Source organism: Schistocerca piceifrons, chromosome 5 (genome assembly GCF_021461385.2).
Source record: "Schistocerca piceifrons isolate TAMUIC-IGC-003096 chromosome 5, iqSchPice1.1, whole genome shotgun sequence".
NCBI classification, from domain to species: Eukaryota; Metazoa; Arthropoda; class Insecta; order Orthoptera; family Acrididae; genus Schistocerca; species Schistocerca piceifrons.
The window spans coordinates 507,911,299-507,932,233 of NC_060142.1; the positions used below are offsets into that span (position 1 = coordinate 507,911,299).

At 39.4% G+C, this 20,935-nt stretch overlaps 1 protein-coding gene across 2 annotated transcripts in view; it reads right to left on the reverse strand.

Moving 5' to 3' along the window:
- The window catches only part of LOC124798242 (asparagine synthetase [glutamine-hydrolyzing]), a 227,438-nt gene that overhangs the window by 189,043 nt on the left and 17,460 nt on the right, over positions 1-20,935 (reverse strand). For both annotated transcript variants that reach the window (XR_007016927.1, XM_047261559.1), the window contains exons 2-3: positions 17,727-17,893; positions 7,728-7,853 (exon numbers count right to left, since the gene is read on the reverse strand). Coding sequence is in view for 1 of the 2 variants with exons in the window: in XM_047261559.1 (XP_047117515.1) it covers positions 7,728-7,853; positions 17,727-17,852 (252 nt within the window). In the remaining variant the exon portion in view is untranslated. The remainder of the gene's footprint in view (positions 1-7,727; positions 7,854-17,726; positions 17,894-20,935) is intronic.

Genomic DNA, 20,935 nt, shown 5'->3' on the forward strand with positions numbered 1-20,935 from the left:
TGATTATGACAAAGGAATTGGCTAAATGTGTGGAATATGTAGACTATGCAAATGACCGGGTTATTGGTGTAAGGCTGAAAGGAGCACAAAAAGATTTACTGATTGCCCAGGTGTATATGCCAACTTCAGAACATGATGGCCAAATTGTAGAGGAAACGTACAATGTAATAGAGAGAATAATGGACGAAAATAAAAAATGCTGCAAAATAGTAATGGGAGACTGGAACGCCATTGTGGGAGAAGGGAAAGAGGGAAACATAGTAGGCAGTCATGGTCTTGGAAAGAGAAATGACAGAGGTGAATGGTTAATTGACTTCTGCAGGGAAAGGCAGCTGATAGTGGCAAACACATGGTTCAAGAACCATAAGAGAAGGCTCTACACTTGGAAATCACCAGGGGATAAATATAGAAACCAAATCGATTTTATACTGGTAGAAGAAAGATACAGGAATGGAATCAAGAAGGTGCACACATTACCAGGTGCAGATATTAATAGTGACCACAACTTACTTACGGCAGAAATAGAAATAAGAATGAAAAAACTGAAAAAGGCGACAATGGTGAAGAAATGGGATCTAGAGAAGATAAGGTCCAACAAAGAACAAATTACAGAAATGCTGTCTCAGGACTTTCTAAACACATTACGAGACAAAGAAGCACCTGATAATGCCAACGAGTACTGGAATATGCTGAAAGAAGGAATCATTAAAGCAGGACAGCAAAATATAGGATATGTAAAAGGGAAAAGGTCAAAAAAACCATGGGTCACACAAGAAATGATTTCCAAGATGGAGGAGAGAAGAAAATTGAAAAACAAGAACACTGAAGATGCAAGAAAGATATACCGAAGGTTAAATAACGAACTGCGAAGAGAAACAGAGCAGGCTAGGAAAAAATGGCTAAAAGAGGAATGTGATGAAATTGAAGAACTGGACAGGAAAGGAAGATACGACTTACTATACAACAGAGTAAAGACTATGACATGGGAACAAAACAGAGCAGGAAATGCTACAATGGAAATTTTGAGTAAAGATGAAGAGGTAGTGTATAAAGATCGTGACGATGTCCTCCAGAGATGGGAAGAATATATAAAAGAGCTATATGACACAAATAGCAAACCAGAAACTCTGGAACTTGAATCACACAACAGTGTAAGTGATGAAGAGAAAGGACCGACCATCATAATGGAAGAAGTAAAGTCTGCTATTGCTGCAATGAAAAATGGCAAAGCAGTAGGTACAGATACAATACCAGGAGAAATACTAAAATGCTTGAACCACAATGGAATAAGAGAAATATTGAGGTTATGTAATAAAATATATGACAGTGGTGAATGGCCTGAGGACTTTTTGACAACAGTAATGATTCCATTGCCGAAAAAACAAGGAACAAAGAAATGCAGCGAGCACAGGACAATCAGCCTCATTTCACATGCAGCCAAAGTGATGTTAAGAATAATTAATAAAAGACTTGAAAAAGTAATAGAGGAGAATCTCGGCGAGGAGCAGTTTGGCTTTAGACGGAATACGGGCACCAGAGATGCAATAGGGCTCCTACGAATCTTGGGAGAAAAGTTTATTGAAAAAGGAAGAGACCTATATATGTGCTTCATCGATTTAGAAAAGGCATTTGACAATGTGGTTTGGGACAAGCTGGCGACTATTATGAGGGAAAAGAGAGTGGACTGGAAAACCAGAAGACTTATAAACTCATTGTACCTTAATCAAAAAGTTTCAGTTAAAGTGAGAGGAGAAAGTACAAACTGGATCAGACTAGGGAAAGGAGTAAGACAAGGATGCTGTTTATCACCTACTCTTTTCAACCTGTACTTGGAAAATATGATTGACCAACGCTCATTAGATGACAAAGGAGTAGAAATTGGAGGAAGAAGAGTAGGGTGCTTGAGATTTGCTGATGACATGGTCCTTCTAGCCACAGGGGAAAAAGAATTACAGGATTTGGTGGACACCATTGCAACTAACGGAAAAAAATATGGAATGAAAATTAACACAAATAAAACAAAAGTATTGGCAATAGGAGGAAATAAGGAACTAAAAATTGTGCTGAATGGAGAAAAACTAGAACAGGTGCAAAATTTTAAGTATCTTGGAAGCAGGATAGACACCGACTGGAAGTGCACCACAGAAATTAAAACAAGGATAGCAATGGCAAAAGAGACGTTTTATAAGAAAAGGAGAATCTTCTGCAGCGGTATGGACAGAGAACTCAGAAAGAGACTCATAAAATGTCTTGTATGGAGTGTTCTTCTATATGGCGCTGAAACATGGACTATGAGGAAAAAAGACAGAGAAAGGCTGGAGGCTTTTGAGATCTGGACATGGCGGAAGATGGAAGGAATAAGTTGGATGGACAGAGTAAAAAATGAAGAGGTACTGAGAAGAGTGGAAGAGAAAAGGCAGTTACTAGATGTAATAAAGAGAAGAAAAAGAAATTGGATTGGGCATATATTAAGAAAGAATGACGGACTGATAAAAACAGTTTTAGAAGGTTATGTAGAAGGGAAAAGGAAGCGAGGAAGGAAGAGATTCCAGATACTGAATGACATGATGGACGGTACAACATACAGCAGCCTTAAGAAGGAAGCAATGGATCGCAGAAAATGGAGAGGCAAAGGACCTGCTAATATAGCAGATAACTGATGGTGATGATGAATATTCGTTACAGAAAAGCCAGCTGGAGCTGAGGCATAATTTGCCAAATGCAATTTGTGCTCTGCCCCAAAAATTGAACCACAGCTTCCCTGAGATTATCTGCTAATCATTTAACAGTGACCTGCAATCATTTTAAGCAAGGACAAAATACGCATGATGTGGCCATTGTCTCTGAACTGTGAACCTGCTGCTCAGGCTTCTGTCAGATACAGGCCCCACAGAACTGATGGTGGTGTTAAATTGCTACAGCATTCGCATTCAAAGTGGAAGCAGGTTACCTTTAACTGTGCCACCCCGTATAATGCATGCTTCTTCAAAGTAACTGAAATTGCTCTGGAACACGGCATATACTTATTTGTCTGCAGAGAAATCTCTTGATTAGAAATCATGATACTCTAGACTACTTGATTAGAAATAAATGGCACCTGAGTTTTCAAATAACTCTTGATCTCATTTCGACAGTCTATAACAGCATATTCTACAGAATCATACTGGTTCATAAGTTGGCAGAACACGATATCTTTCAATGTGATCAGTAGCTAACAGCTATTAATTGCAGGTGTTATCAGCAACAATTGATGCCTAGTGTAGATTCTAAATGTCTACCCTCTCTTCATACAGTGTAATCCAGTGAAAATATGCCACACTACTAGCTGTCTGTGATAGCCAAGCCATCTTTCTAACACAGCAGACGCTGTTTATGAAATTAGAAATAAAAACTTCAAACAGGCAAGATTGCTATAGTCCTGCATTTATTTTGATTGCCAGTTTCAGCAAGATATGTTGCTACCTTTGGATCTTATGCAATACATTTTAATGAATCTCGATCACAAGCACATTATTCTGTAAAATGTCTTTTTGCGAAGTGACACACTGTAATTTGGACGTGGTCAGGATTCATTGGATTGTGTTACATGAGATCTGAAGATGGCAACATAACTTGCTGAAACCAGAAATCAAAAAAATTCTGTACAGTTGCAATCTTAGCTATTGAAGTTTTTACTTCCAATTTCTTATTAATCTAGATCGTGCCTATAGTTGATGAATGTAAAGCGCATACACGACACTGATTATTCCCAAAACTTCTCACTGCAAGACATGCCAGTAGGTGATCACATATATGACAGAATCATTTAATAACCAGTTTATCTGCATCTCCATGCTATCGCTCAACTTTTGGCTCAGACTGAACAACTGAGGCTGATAATATCTCAAGAAAATATCCTATGCCTCCAATTGCATTATAACCACAAGTTTTTATTGCAGCTTATGATCAACTCATAAAGTACTAGTTTTGTTACGTAAATATGATGGTTGTGATCTAAAATGTCAACTGTTTTTCTCTATCAGTACCACTTGTGTGTTATGCAAATTTCATGCATTTACAAAGATAACTGGAAGTTAGTTACACACCTCCAAGAACTGCCATTTTGTGGAATTTCTACAAAGTGTGAGCTGAATTTCTTAAATTACTATAATAATGTTTATCTGTTGGTATTACATTTTCCCAGAGACATACTGAGCCTCAGCTTTATCTACAATAAGGATAAAAGTTGAAGTAATGAACAAAAATTTGTGCCAAGGCCAGGACTTGAACCCAGGTCTCCTGCTTACTAGACAGATGTGCTATCTGCTGCACCACCCTGTCCTTGTGGCTGACACAGCTATGTTGATTACCCTAGTCCAACACCATCCCCAACATGAACTTCAGTTTACACTTAAGAAAAAAAGTTGATTTTCTCCTCCTTAAATCGTCAGTCTTGCCAAGGCTCTCCAGTATTGGAATAGCACCTCAGCTTTAAATGTATAGGGAAATCCTGTCTGTAACTCAGGCATGGCTGAGCTATTGATCTGATGGAATTACATTTTCCTGGAGACATACTAAGTTCATCAGATCAATAGATCACCTATGCCTGAGGTACAGGCACGATTTCCCCATTAAATACAAAGCTGGGGTGCTATTCCAATACTGGAAAGCCTTGGCATTACTGTGATTTATGAAGGGGAAAACCAAGATGAGCTGAAGTGTGAATTGATGTTTATGTTGGGAAGGGCATTGGACTAGGGCAGTCAAAGTAGCTGTGTCAGCCTCAATGCAAGGGTGGTGTAATGGTGAATAGCACATCTGCTAGTAAGCAGAGACCCAGGTTCAAGTCGAAGCCTTGGTACAAATTTTAATTCATTACTACAGCTTCTATCCTTACCTAGAATAATAGAAAATGACACTGTCATGGTGTTCATTAGTACACAGTTATACTTGAAAAGGCACAGCAGTAACTACAAAGGAAGAGTTATCGATGCTCCTTTATCCATTTCATTTGGATGACTCAGTAACCCAAAGCAAAATATTGCAAGTAATTTTTGTGATGCCCTTGCAATAAAGTCAAAGATTATCCATATACTGAATACAACTAACAGATATGTATGATTAGAAATCACATTTTATTGTTCATGGGCAAGTGACTTTACAGTCAAATTAATTAAATTCACACACATTACATTTTTCTCAGTTTAAATATATTATCTATACACATAAATTTCGTCAGTCTCCTGTGTCCTTTATTTTTAACTAGCTACCCAAACCGGCTTTACACTGACAGCATCAAGTATCTACAACCAGACAACTTGACTGGCGCAGCATATTTTGTTTGGAGGCCACAAATAAAATTCATATAACAACATTAAGTAAGTGAATAATTTCACGTAGAAGAAGGTGTAATGAATGACGAACACTAACTTCACTTAACGAAGGTTTATTCGGCACTTACACATACAAGAGCGTGGAGTGAACTGCCTCTGGCCAGAACACATATAGTATATATACAGTTACAGAACATTCCAGTACAATGATTCTTGACATTTGCGGATACTTCTAGAATGTACTCAAACAAAATATAGAAATTAAAATTTAACAGTTCTGGTGAGTTTTGAACTTATGACCCTCCATGAAACAGTCTAATATCATAACCACTACACTATAGTGACTGTGCTACTCAGCTTCTTCTGCGACAATATCATCACTTTCACTTAACTTACATGATATAAGCAGTGTGTGCCACAAAAGTTATCTGGAGGCAGTATGTTATGCATAGCATATGGAATTGGCATTTGGAGTGACATCTCATTTCATGGCAGTGATGGGAGCACATTGTGATGTAACACGTTTAGAGCCAGTGTAAATATTGTAAGCCAGTCATGAGGGATGTGCATATGAGTAGTTCAACATATATCAAAAGCTGGCTGAGGTGGCACAAATAAAAAACAAAAATAAAAAACACGCATGATCTACACGTTTAGCTCGCATTGTAGCATTCCTTTTGAGAAGTTTAGTGCACACTGTGATGCACTGTTGAGACTCATTACAGCAAATTTTTGTCTTGGGAACATTGCAGCTGACTTCTTTGCCATGCTGCACAAGGAATCATGAGCACATCTGTGAGGTGCTTACCTTTTTGATATTATTCTCATATTTATTATGATACTTCAAAGTTAAGTAGTTCACTGTCCATTGTTCAAAGAAATTTCAGTAAATCTGTAATTTTCAGTGGTTTTGTAATCTGGTGGTAGCAGAAATTGGCAATCTTAAATTGTTGTCATATTTTGAAATGCACCCCTCAACTATCTGTAGAAGTATTTTGAAATCTTGTGCATTCATTTGCAAGAAATTTCTGGATCACATTCAGGAAAATCACGCCCGTGTCTTTAAGAGCTTCAAAAGGCCCAATACTCTCTCTCACCAGTGTAGACATGTTTAATAGTCTTCTGCATAATTTTAAGTAAGCCGTATCCCATGCCGTGTTTTACTCTAAGCATAAATAATTGAAAACCGCATGCATTGGACTCTCATATTTTTTCATTATGCAGTTGTTCTGAAATGACTGCAGTCAATTGGATGTCATGTATGTGCAGTTATCCCACCAGGAAAAGGGGAGCTACAGTGTAACATGGAATCTGAGCCACATTTCAGTTCTGGCAAACCTCCACATCAGTGTGAGGTGAATGCTATGTTAAAAGACAGAGAGAAAAATTTGACCCAGACGGGATTCAATCCTACAACCTTTCGATTTCCAGACCATCACACCAGATGTTAATTTGGTTACACTTTCTGCTGCCTCAATCACTGCTGTTCTCTCAAGTTATGGCAGCTACTCACTAGATGACAGTGGCATCATTTTTTGAACTTAACTTTAATTCATCATAATTCGGATAATCTGTATAAAATATTTATAAATTATATACAAAAATCTTCCTCTTCAATCACTGTATTTATTAATGAAAACCATATCAAAATCCCTGCAGCAGTTCATAAGGTTAGCCTGCACATACAGAGGTGCAAGGTGGCAATTTGAATTTATGTACACAGAGGCAGGGAATAGATACCGTTTTATATGATCTGTTGACTGAAAACATATTCACATTTCTTCCTCTGTTTAAAATCTAAAAGCAAATTTTAAAAAAATGAATGTGCTCAGTAAGAGATAACAGAGAGAAGGAAGCAACATAAAGCAGTTACTGATAATATCAAACTCGGATTCCACAAGTTCTTTCAGTCAGGAGTAAGAGGGAAAACAAAAGGTCTTCAAATGTGATAGTGATTGAAGGGAAGCAGTCCATTATAGCTTACTTGATTATGCTATGTCTGACTAACCTCCTACTCTTCCTTCCATTAGAGTTTAACACCTTGTTGACAGTTAAGTCATGAAAGGTGGAATGCTAGCTTGGGTGCACTAGGATGTTGGAAAGAGCCATGTGGCACTGTTGAAAACAATACATCATAAGTACCATAGCTAAATAACAGATAATTTAACTCAGTTTGCCCTCCAGGATTTGATTGTGGCTCCTACCAAATATGGATCTGTGTTATACCACACACAATATTTCATTTTTCTGGTTTTCTGGTTCTAGGTCATGCAAGTTCAAAACTATTCATTTTTATGTTGTTGTCAGCACTACATCAGTTCCTCTGGTTTCACTATGTACATAGTTGATTTTTATCTATTTCAGCATCACTCATATCACTACATTTATATGGGGAATACAGCAAAAACTACTTACATTTTTGCAGTTATATATCTCCCCATTGCATATAAGGGTGAGATGAGGATAGGCATGTATTTTCATTGGTTGCATTCCATATATACAGTCCACAATTGCTAAACGGTGAAACCCAATGCAACTGTTCTGTAAAAAGACAATCATTAAGAATAAATATTTTGTCCAATAAAGCAAATCAACAATGACACTTATCTGTTGGCTATTACTGTAATAAAATGTACAGGGACATTCCCATGAGTAATAAATTTCTTCAGTAGCAGAATGAGGAAGCCCTGTACTACAAGATCCAAGCCTGGATCATCGTTCTACACATAATGGGGTTCCTGTACATTTACAAAGGCTTTGTGTAATGCTTAATCCCTCAGGATATACAATGACATGATGACTTGATTATGTTTCCCACAAGATGATAGTAAAATTGAAACTAGACTTGTATGAATACAATCATACTGCAGCTTCTTTTTTCAAAAACCTTTAGCACCATGTGGAGTAATATCACAAACATTTTTCGCCCCAGAAAGTCATGTTAGAGAGCAACAGAGACCAATATGGAATTTAAGACACATTTCCTTAAGTTATGTAACATAAATTAATTTTTATATGCTAAAAATGGTAAATAAGAAAAAATACTATCTATATGCAACATGTTAGGCATACAAGACAGATAAATATTGTGTCCATTCATAAACTGTGAAAAGAAGTAACAGAAGAGAATATAGTGTGATACAGTATGTTTATGGAAGTGGAGAAGTTCAGAGATTGGTGAGACACAATCTGAAGTAGACAGATATAATACAAAATGAAGAGATTAAAGCAGCACGTTAGACAGATATTAGCATATAAATTAATTCATACATTGATAATCATGAAGTTTTAATTAACAATAAACTGAGAGACTGTATAAAACCAAATGAAGGACTGTTTTTCTCAATTGCAGAATGACGTGACCATTAAAGAGCAGGCACATAATTTATTATACAATATTTACTTTATGCTGTTGCAAGTCTCCACGTTTTCTATACAGATGTGGGCTAATTGATGAATTAGAAAGAAGGAAGAAAGAATCGAAAGGAACCATTTAGGATCTTGTTGAGCAAATATGCCAGAGTGGTCAAATGCACATGGTACAAGGGATTAATGAGCCAGACAAGGTAAGTTTGGGCACTGCTGCAATTTATGCCACCTTTGAGGAAACTTTGGAGGTTACTGATTTGGAAGAGAGTTGTACTCTGAATCAAGTCTGGAGGTTGCAGGTGCATTTTAACTGTTGTATATATAGAATTGCTGGCCTGGTAGACATGGATGAAGGCCAGGAGCAATGTTCAAAGTCTTACAGAAAAACTTAGTGAATGGTTGAAAGCTTTTAATATGAATTTGATTGAATCTGGGAATGAAGTCAATCACAAAGGTCAAAGTCGTGACTGTGGTCTGTTCATGAAAATTTAGAATCTATTCCAGGAATTTTTTTTTTGTGAATACTGAATTTGGGAGAACAGGTAGTTAAGTTTCTGTTTTTGCTGTTGAATTTCAGAACAGAGCACAGACTATGAAAATGAGAGATTTGATGTTTTAAGGTTGATGTCAGTAAAAGTGAGGGATGGTTTACTGGAGGTGGTAGTACAGGCCACACAAGAAAACAACACCTTACAGCAATTTTGGAATGGAATCTGATGAATAGTTCCTCTCAGAGCTCTGCACGAGTTACTGTATATTCAATATGAACATGAAACTCAGGAATCCATGTAGAACAGATTAAAAAGAGTGTTGTTGCTTTGGATTCCTCGTACAGTGATTAAAAAGGGTACATCATATTTTAGGTGGGGTAATATGACAATAGACAAAAAAGCAGAATTTTGTAGCGTCCCCAAAACTCTAACTGAGTTAGAGGAGTTATTTGGTGAAATTCAGACTATAGAATTTGTGGATTCACAGAAGGATAGGCAGATCATACAGAAGGGTTGCCCAAATAACACGAGTTTAAATGGGAGGGGGAGGGGGGGGGGGGGAGGAAGAAAGGTTAGGTTTTCAACACAGAAAGAAAGTATGGAGTGGTTATCTCACAAGGACACAAATATCCAAAAGTAACTAGTTGGAACTGTGGGGACTCAGGATATGCAAACAGGGAATGTGTGTGGGGAAAAGACCTAATGCAAGAACTATGACAGTTAAACCCTACAAATGGTAAATTAATACTATTAAAGATTACAGAACACCATTGTTGCCGTTTGTTTCTGCTTCATTAAATAATGAACAGGTGTGCACCTTGCCTGCCCGACTTGGACACACTATTTCCATGAACAATTGCAAACAGTTTGTTGCTAATCAGGAAGTTGGTAAGAGAGGAAGATTAGTCACATACTGGATAGTATTTTACTGCTGATAAATCAAGCCTGAGTGTAAAGGAGTGCTTGCAGGCTCAGGTAACCATTGGTGATGTTGTGTGGAAGGTCGATATAAAATTGGTACTGAATTTAATCGCCAATTATACAGGGCGATTCAAAAGAACTTTTACAAACTGACATGGTGAATGAACTGGGCATACAATATGAGTCAGTAATCATATAGGAACCTAGGGTCACAAAGGCCATCCGCCCTACTCAATGGTGTTGCAGTTATTTAGTCACATGCTACAAATGGACATTCACTACAGGAGATGATCAAAGCTTTGTCTAGATGCATCAAGACACACCTGACATCGACACTGTGTATCGAAGACATCCTGCTACCACAACAATCCTGTCCACTAGATCCCCCAGCAATGTAACAGACGTTTCATACACAAGGCTCTTCAAATGCCCCCCACAGGAAAAAAATCAACGGGGGACAGATCGAGTGATTGTGGCGGCCATGTGTCTGGCCCTCCGCAACCAATCCAGCACCCAAGAAAGGTTGTCTGCAGATGTGCCCTCGCTTGTCTGCTTGTACACACAGGGGCTCCATTTAGCTCAAATTGAATGCGGCAATGAATAGGCATGGAAACATCATTCAACAAGCCTGGCAATACCTCTCTCAGGAATATGAGATACGTGTTATCATCAAGTCGGTCCAGGACAATGTACGGCCAAATTAAACAGTCTCCGATGATGCAAACCCACACAGTAAGGGTAAACTTGGGTTGTGAGGCATGAGTACATGTAACATGTGGATTCACATCCATCCACATATGCAGGTTGTGAGTGCTCATCACATGCTCGACTCATTGGCAAAGAGGACGCTTGCTGTGAAGCTTCGGTCTGCAGCAGATTCCTTTAGAAACCATCAAGTAAATTCCATATGCTTGCTGTAGTCCCCCAGTTGCAATGCCTGGACACACTGAAAATGAAGTGGATGCATTCCATCATGAACAATGCACCACATGGAAGATTGGGGGATATCAAAAAGCAGGATACACCTCATGTACTTATTGACAGCATACACTGCACCCTTTCGAGAATGTCTGTGTTTCGACAATGTCAGTGGTGACCAGCATTCAGCTTGTGCACATGGAATGTGCTGGTTTCACATAATCAGTAATGCAGGATGGTGAACAACATTTGCCAGAGCATATTGGGATATTTCACACAATACAAGTGCACAGCTTCTCATTCACTGCTGTTGGCCGCATCTTAAATGAAATGCGTCTCAGCCATTTTGCAGTACATGTAGCTGGCCATGTTAACCCTAACGCTTCCACGGCGTGAGTGGCAGCAGTCTCGGTGCACTGCATTCATGTCCATACAGTAACACTCTCTTGTGACCATAGTGCCCTCTCCAGTGCGATTTGGACCACAGTTCCTATGTGATTACCAATCCTTGTTGTATGCCTTATGCGCCAAGTCAATTTGTAAATGTGCTTTTTGAAGCACCCTGTATTATGGGTACTGATTTTACTGCCAAGGTTGGCTGGTTCCTGTTTTGACTGAGTGAAAACTTTATTTTGAGTTTACCCCATAACAATAAGGATGAAATCTGAAGAAAAGAATTAAAATTTGTGTCACAGCTGGCACTCGAACCCAGGTCTCCTTGCTTACTAGGCAGAAATGCTGGCCATTACACCACTGTAGCACTATGGTCAACATTGCTGCACAGACTACTCAAGTCTAGCGCCCTCCCCAACACACACTTCAATTCATATCTTCAGCTTATTTTCCCCCTAAATTCTCACTATTGCCAGGGCTCTCCGGCATTGGAATAGCACCCCAGCGTAATGGGGAAGTCCTGTACCTCAAGTGATCCTACACATCTTTATAATTAAATTTTCCCTGAGACATTTAATTCTATGCCTCATGGGAAATTTAATTATAAAGATCTATAAAATCACTTGAGATACAGGACTTTCCCATTTCATCCAATGCTGGGGTGCTATTCCAACGCCGGAGTTCCCCAGCAATAGTGACAATTTAGGGGGAAAATAAACTGAAGATATGAATTGAAGTGTGTGTTAGGGAGAGCACTAGACTTGAGTAGTCCATGCAGCAATGTTGATTATAGTGTTGCAGTGGTGTAATGCTCAGCATTTCTGCCTAGTAAGCAAGGAGACCTGGGTTCAAGTGTCAGCTGTTGCACAAATTTTAATTCGTTTCTTCAGCTTTCATCCTTATTGTAGATCAAGATGAAACTTAAATGTCGCAGGGAAAATTTAACTATAAAGATTTAGCCCATAAGTTCAGTTGTGATTTGGCCAGCAAGGGCAAAGCAGTACAGTAATGATTGCTTATGACAAACCTAGTACAGGGACAACTAACGGGGAAGATTCCAAGTCTTTACACAAGCAGTTATCACATTTAGACAAATTTGTTACAATGCAGATAAAGGCAGTTTGAGCTGAATATCCAGATGTTTTAACACAAGAATTTAGTGCTACCAATCTGTCAGAATACTGACCTGAGTTCATTGATTACATCCCAGATAAGAAGGCCCATAAAGACTAGCACCCCCTAGCATTAAAGGAGCTTGTGGATAATATAAGATTGAAACAAGAAATATTTCCTTCTTCCTAATCTCCTCTCACTATGCCAATTTTTCTAGTTACAAAATCTAATGACAAGTACAAGCTGGTGTTGAACTACTGAGAACTGAACAATGGAAGCATTAAGGCTCTTCCACTCCTCGATTTGCACACCTGTTTTGGATGGTTTGAGCGAGCAAGCGTCTTCACAATTGCCCTTCATCAAGCCTATAACCAGACACTATTTGGGGGAGGTTTTAAGACTGTTCATCCATGAGGTTTTTAGGGCATATAGCTTCCAGGAAGGCAATTCTAACTGATCCACAAATAGTGGGTGTGACTAGTCAATTTCCTACCCAACAAAATGTCAAACAAGCTGCCAGATTCACGGGTATGGCCATTTTCTTTTGAAAATTTGTTGGTGGCTTTGCTGAGAAGGTAGCACCATTTAATGAATTACAAGAGAATGGGTGCAAATTTCTTTGGGGTCCCTCACAGGAAACCTCATTCATGGCACTGAAAACAGCACCTGTGTTAGCCCTACATCCTTCCATGCTGAAGTTATCCTTCAAACTGATGCATTAGCAATGGAGTAGAGCTGTTTTACTGCAGGATCAAGAAGGTGGAAAGGAGGTGGTTGCTTAGGTCTCAACGGCAGTGGAATATTTAGAAAAGAAATACTCCAGTTATGGGCTAGAAGCATTAATAGTTTTATTTGGCACAGAAAAATTTTGCTACAATTTAGAGCATAAAAAATTTACCTTCAAGATAGAAAACCAAGCTGTGTACTTGCTATGCCACAAAAAAACTAACTAACATTCAAGTCTGAGGTGCAAAATATAAACGGGTCAGATAATTGTGTGGCAAACAGCCTGAGCCGCACATTTGATCACACTGATAGCAAGGTGAATTATCAGGCTGTAGAAGATCAAGGTAAGATTCCTTTAGTAAGTCAAGATTCCTTTAGTAAGACCAATATTGATGCAGATTCCTCAATTATTCCATGGTTTCGGAGAATTTCATGATCAGGATGGCCAACTGAGGGCAGTTAAGAATAAATTAGAGAAAGGCTTTACTTTTAAGAGAAAAGGCCATCTGTCGTAAGTCCCAATCTGACGATAAATATAACATAATTGTTCTCAAAGAACTGGTTCCTTTGCTCTTGCAATATTTTCATGAGTCACCGGTAGCTGGGCATTTAGGCACATATGAAACTCATGAAAAAAACTCAACAGCAATTTGTTTGGTAAGGCATGGATAACGATATTCAAAAGAGAGTACCCTGTTGTAGTATCTGTGCTGATAGTATGCTGGCCAAAAATAGCAAAGTAGGTTATCTACAAGGTGTACAACTTTGCTTCCGCCATTTTTTCCCCAACATTTGAGGCTTTAATGAAACAAATTGGTTACACATGCATCATTCAAAGTATTTTCCAACACAGGCCACTACTTTTTCCCATCTTTCGGGCAGTGTACGAATCCTGTGTCAAAAAAATTGTTCATCTTTTGAAGCGATCCACAAATTGATCCAATTTGTGACTTCTTCATGAGATTTGAAGTATTGGTCAGGCAGGCAATGTGCCATTCATCTAAACAGGTGATAGTCACAGGGAGCAATGTCTGGAGAATACAGTGGGTGGGGTAGGACTTCCCATTTTAACATTTCCAAGTATGTTTTGACCTCTCTTGTAATGTGGGGTCGAGCATTGTCATACTGCAAAATCACTTCATCGTGCCTCTCACTGTATTATGGCCGTTTGTCTTTTAATGCTCTGCTCAAACGCATTAATTGCGTTTGATAACAAGCTCCTGTGATTTTTTCGCTTGGTTTTAACACCTCATAGTACATGACGCCGAGCTGGTCCCAGCAAATGCAGAGCATGACCTTGGAGCCGTGAACATTCAGTTTGGCCATTGACGTGGAAGCATGGCTGAGATATCCCCATGATTTTTTGCGTTTAGGGTTATCGTAATGAACCCATTTTTCATCCCTGGTCACAATGAAATGCAGAAATCCCTTCCGTTTTTGCCTCTAAAGGAACTGTTCTCAAACATCATTCAACGTCTTTTGGTTTCAGCTCACATGGGACCCAAGTTCCTTCTTTCTGAATCATACCCATAGCCTTGAGACGTTTTGAAATGGCTTGCTGTGTCACTCCCACTAATCATGCCAATTCTTCTTGAGTTTGAAGTGAGTCTTCACTCAGCAATGTCTTCAATTCTGCATCTTTGAAAACATTCTCTCTTCAACCACTATGCCAGTCTATGACGTTAAAATCACCATTCTTGAAGCATTGAAACCACTCACGACACATTCTCTCACTAATAGCGTCCTTACCATACATACTTGAGAGCATTCAATGAGACTCAGCCACTGTTTTCTTCATAGTGAAACATAACAGTAACATCTCCCACAAATGACGAGAATTAAGCTTGTCAACTGACATTTTCAATTAAGAACAACTTTATGATGCAAACACAAATCGACTAATGTTTGAATGAAGCTATGTTGACCGAGGTCCAAGCTAACTGCCTGACGTCTGTGATCTGTATCTTTCGACCGCTACTTACCGTTGTCGCCGCCTATCAGCAAACGGTGGAAGCAAAGTTGTACACCTGGTAGGTTCCAAACTGGGGGATAGGACCTTCCAGAAGTAGTATGTAGAATTTGTAGGTCCTTTGCTTACTCGGTAATTACTATATTTTGGTTTGTGACAAAGCATTTAAACATTTGGTATGGCTGCTGCCTAACAAGGCTGCAAATGCTCAAGTGATAGAACAAAATTTGCAAAGTATTTTTGGAACCTTCTGGCAAACTGAGTGTTTGGTAATACATAATATTACATCTTTTACCGCACATTGGTTTAAAAAATCCTGGTTATGTATGGCAGTTTAATATATAACAGCTACACCTCCCCTCTCCAAATCCCGTGTACACTGAATGCATTAATAGGAACCTGTTGTCTGCTCTTATAGCTTATCACAGCAGTGATCAGAGTGGCTGGACTGATCACTTCCATTGTCAACCATGGCATTTAATACTGCCTGCCATGTAAGCCATCAACCTGCTGCCACTAGTTTGTGCTTGGGTTATCGACTATCTCATGGTCAACTGATGGCCTTTTGTCTTAGAGGAGCAATGCTCAACAGGTGGTTACTCTTTAGAGAAAAGCTAAGACAACCATAAAAAAGCCCTTGAAAAGAATGCTATATGGTACAATATTGTGCAGCAGTTGAATATCTGCTGAGTTGGGGGTAAAGTTTTCATTAGGAACTTTCAGGCTATGAGTAAAGCCACTGAAAAAGATCACAAGAAAGCTTTCCCAGGTTCAAGGGTCCCTTCCAAATTAGTAAGTTTCTAGTCCCGTAGCTGGTTTGTTGATTGGTCTTCACACAGGAATAGAAATGAGAGTTCAACTTTCCCAATAAAGCTGGGTCCTGAAGACTGATCTGATTGTTTAGCGGCATGTAAGCAGATCAAGGGGGAGGGAAGGAGAAGTATGTGCCAATGGTGCACAAATTTTGTTTGGGTAACAAAGTTGACACCAACCTTGTTCAGTGAGTTGACGGTCCCTCTGGCAGAAACGGGGATATACTGTGGCTACGAACTGTGGCAGGGGTTCGGCTGTGAGCAAAGTCCTGGGATGTTGGCTGAGGAGTGTGCGAAGTGACAGGCAACAGCAGCAGAGGAAGCAACCTGTCTTATCGGACAGAGTACGCAGTTAGTGCTTTGGAACTTTTAGCTCACTTTGTTGAATGCGCTGTTGTGGCTGTGATTTCTGACATTTGGACATTGTGAACATTTGTTAAGAGGTTAATTTTGTTGTAAAGTACATGTGCAAATGAGAATTGATTGTTTACTAAAAATGATGATATACCTGTCTGCATACATAATGGTACAGGAGAAAGTTATAGCAGCCACATTTAAGCACGATTGTCTGGGGTCTAGCCCAGACCCATCAAATTCTACCTTTCTTAAATTCTGTTCTTATTTTTAAAAAAATATGTGATTGTCTGCTTCCTTAATCATTTTGAAGTTTGTTTTAAATATTGCTTCTGCTAACATTCACCTGTAGCTTTAGTACTGCTCTGGTTGTTAGGCATCATGCTGTAACTGTTGTAAGTCTGCTTTTTAAATTCTTAAGAAGCTGAGTTTTATTGTTTGTGAGCCTTATTTTTTACACCTGTTAATTCATCTGATCTTGTCTCTGTTTAAGTTGGTAGTCACTAGAGTTGAGTTAGATTTTGAGAACGAAAATGTGATTTGTTATATATTGCAAAGTTTGTTATTTAAATAAAAATACAAATCATTGTAACTTGTAACTCAGCTCAATCGACTGGGCCCATCCTTCCAGCCTACTGTCCAGTACTACAATAGTGTGTACCTATAGTACAGACAGAAAACTGGAAGTATCAGCAGATGACAAATTACTGGTTAGAGTACGAATGAATATTTTCTGTATCATATGAAAAATGAAGCCTTGTTACACATCAAGGTGTTGAATAGTGAGTACAACTAATACTACAAGAAAAAGTGTACATAGAACAAAGATTAGTGTGTAGTGCAGCATAACACTCAAAACTCTCAGGAGCTCTTATTTCATTCTGAACACAATGATTGCATAATGTTCTTTTCTTATGTTATAAGTTTATATGCTTGGGATTATATTCTCATGGGGCAATATCAGTAGTTTAATCCGTAAGAAAGATGGGAATCCCCCTCATTTCCCACTGAGTGTGGCTTCATACTCATTTTCCAGACTGGTAGTTGGATCACTGTGGCTCTCTCAAACTCAAAGCAGGGAATCCTGACCAAACAACATGAGTCAGCTGCCTACCACTAGAGTATCTGCAGAAGACTGTTCGCAACCCCTCAAAAAATTTACTTAAATCTGTACGTAGTAGTGGTAATTATGTTGAATACAATCAACAGACAGAGACTGTACAACTACAGGGAACAAAATGCTTTTTCACTGAACCAATTACTAATAAAAATAATTTTCAATAGGGAGTTAACTTGCAGTCATTGTGTACATGCAGGCTATGTATTAATAACAAATGATTTACCTTACCTGTATTCGTTTGTCATGTTCTATGCGCCATGCGTCAGGGCCACGGTGACTTATCTTTGAGAAGGAGGTGTTTGAGTGCACAGAAGTGCTTGTTGCTAGGCCAAAAACTGCCCATATGCCACACATTTTATTGTTTTTGTGAATCAGTCTTCAATCCTAATTTGTGTCTGTAATACAATGATTTCATTGAAATTTACAATTCTATGATATTGTACATAATTTGAAAGACACTTACTCGGGTTGGCACTACACAGCAAGGATCATTACACAAAATAAAAACATTTATTTGACAGAAAGCACTACTTTCATACAGCTTTTTCCAATATAGCAGCATTTGACAACCCATATTTTTCAAAAGCTATTTTGTAACACTGGAGTGTTATAAGTAACATTATAATAAATCTGAGAAATAGTCACCAATTTATATTCTAACAACAGAAATCACGTGATCCTATACAGAAGTCATCTGCTCTGTTATGGATTCAATTCCACTTATAAATGCAGTTTATGAACAAATATTGGTAACTGAAACTGAATTTCTAATAACTGAATAGATAATAAAACAATGAAAACAATCAATTATAGCCAAAATTAATTGGACAGATAAAAAAATCTACTCCCCAAGTGGCGGCAGAACACACACATAAAAGATTGTTGTAACTGGCAAGCTTTCAGAGCCAGTGGCTCCTTCTTTAGGCAGAAGGGTTGAAGGAGAAGGAAGAGGGGTGAAGGAAAAGGACTGGAGAGATCTAAGAAAAGGGATAGATTTCGGGAAAGTCACCCAAAACTGCGGGTCACAGGAGACCTACCGTATGGGATGATAAGGAAAGACAGACTGATTCAATCTTTCCTTTATGATAAGTCTCCCCTGACCCACGGTTCTGGGTGACTGACTGATTCAGTCTTTCCTTCTCATCCCATACGGTAAGTCTCCCCAACCCACGGTTCTGGGTGAATTTCCCAAAATATACCCCTTTTCCCAGACCTCTTCAGTCCTTTTCCTTCGCCCCTCTTCCTTCCCCTTCAACCTTTCTGCCTGAAGAAAGAGTCACTGGCTCTGAAAGCTTGCCAATTACAACCGTCTTATGTGTGTGTTCTGCCATCGCTTGCTGATTTGATTTTTTTATCTATCCAATTAAATAATTTGAATATAATAGAGGGAAACATTCCACGTGGGAAAAATACATCTAAAAACCAAGATGATGTAACTTACCAAACGAAAGCGTTGGCATGTTGATAGACACACAAACACACACACAAAATTCAAGCTTTCGCAGCCAACGGTTGCTTCATCAGGAAAGAGGGAAGGAGAGGGACCCTCCCAACCTGGTACAGAAGCAAATTACCAGAGCCATTTCCTCATCCCCTCAAACCCAGAACCTCCAACAGAAGAACCCCAAAAGGGCCCCACTTGTGACAGGATACTTTCCGGGACTGGATCAGACTCTGAATGTGGTTCTCCAGCAGGGATACGACTTCCTCAAATCCTGCCCTGAAATGAGATCCATCCTTCATGAAATCCTCCCCACTCCACTCTTTCCGCCGTCCACCTAACTTTCGTAACCTCTTGGTTCATCCCTATGAAATCCCCAAACCACCTTCCCTACCCTCTGGCTCCTATCCTTGTAACCGCCCCCGGTGTAAAACCTGTCCCATGCACCCTCCCACAACCACCTACTCCAGTCCTGTAACCCGGAAGGTGTACACGATCAAAGGCAGAGCCACGTGTGAAAGCACCCACGTGATTTACCAACTGACCTGCCTACACTGTGAAGCTCTCTATGTGGGAATGACCAGCAACAAACTGTCCATTCGCATGAATGGACACAGGCAAACAGTGTTTGTTGGTAATGAGGATCACCCTGTGGCTAAACATGCCTTAGTGCACGGCCAGCACATCTTGGCACAGTGTTACACCGTCCGGGTTATGTGGATACTTCCCACTAAAACCAACCTGTCAGGACTCCGGAGATGGGAACTTGCCCTTCAGTATATCCTCTCTTCCCGTTACCCACCAGGCCTCAACCTCCGCTAATTTCAAGTTGCCGCCGCTCATACCTCACGTGTCATTCAACAACATCTTTGCCTCTGTACTTTCGCCTCGACTGACATCTCTGCCCAAACTCTTTGCCTTTACAAATGTCTGCTTGTGTCTGTATATGTGTGGATGGATATGTGTGTGTGTGTGTGTGTGTGTGTGTGTGTGTGTGTGCGAGTGTATACCTGTCCTTTTTTCCCCCTAAGGTAAGTCTTTCTGCTCCCGGGATTGGAATGACTCCTTACCCTCTCCCTTAAAACCCACATCCTTTCGTCTTTCACTCCCCTTCCCTCTTTCCTGATGAAGCAACCGTTGGTTGCGAAAGCTTGAATTTTGTGTGTGTGTGTGTGTGTGTTTGTTTGTGTGTCTATCAACATGCCAATGCTTTCGTTTGGTAAGTTAAATCATCTTTGTTTTTAGATATACAATTAAATAATTTGGATAGATAATAAGTAACATATTAAGTAACATATTAAGTAACACTTACTACAGGAATCACAGGGTGTTCTCTGTACGCTAGTGTATGGATTGCAGTGTGTTTGAATAATAAAGGAAACTCTTTACAAAAAAATTATGTCAAGAAAGCAGGATATTTGTATATAGGTGGAATATATTAACAGCTTATTCAGTCACACGATCTGCTGCATGGATTTTATGCGAATACCAAAGAAAAATAATTTCAGAAAGCATCAAGTATGGGACTTGTTTACATATTATAGTAACTGCAATTTCCACTTAAAACTCTATCTCAAGGGGCATCAATCATTTAGTGACCCACACAGAGTCCACATCCAATATCTGGGTGTGGAGCTGTACGGTGTGCCACAGAAATCGGCAGATGCTAGAACCATCAAATATCTGCAAGTGCAGCCTCTCCTCCGAGCACCCTACCAACTGGCCGACAGCCTATAGAGTTGAGGCCCGGCCAGCTTCACCCTCAGTTACGTGTTGACATTCTGGCTAGGATTATTGGACTAGTAGTGCGGCCATTCTCGGGGAAGTGTCTCTCTGCACAAATTAGTTCCAGACATAATAAAGTGATGTGCCTGTCACTGTCTGTGTGCTCCTGTGTTAGAACACAATGGCGATGAGTAAGGTCTTATTTTCATGTGCCTGTCATTTTGTGGTTGCTTTCCACATCTTGTTGTGACATGGAGTCTCTATTTCAAAC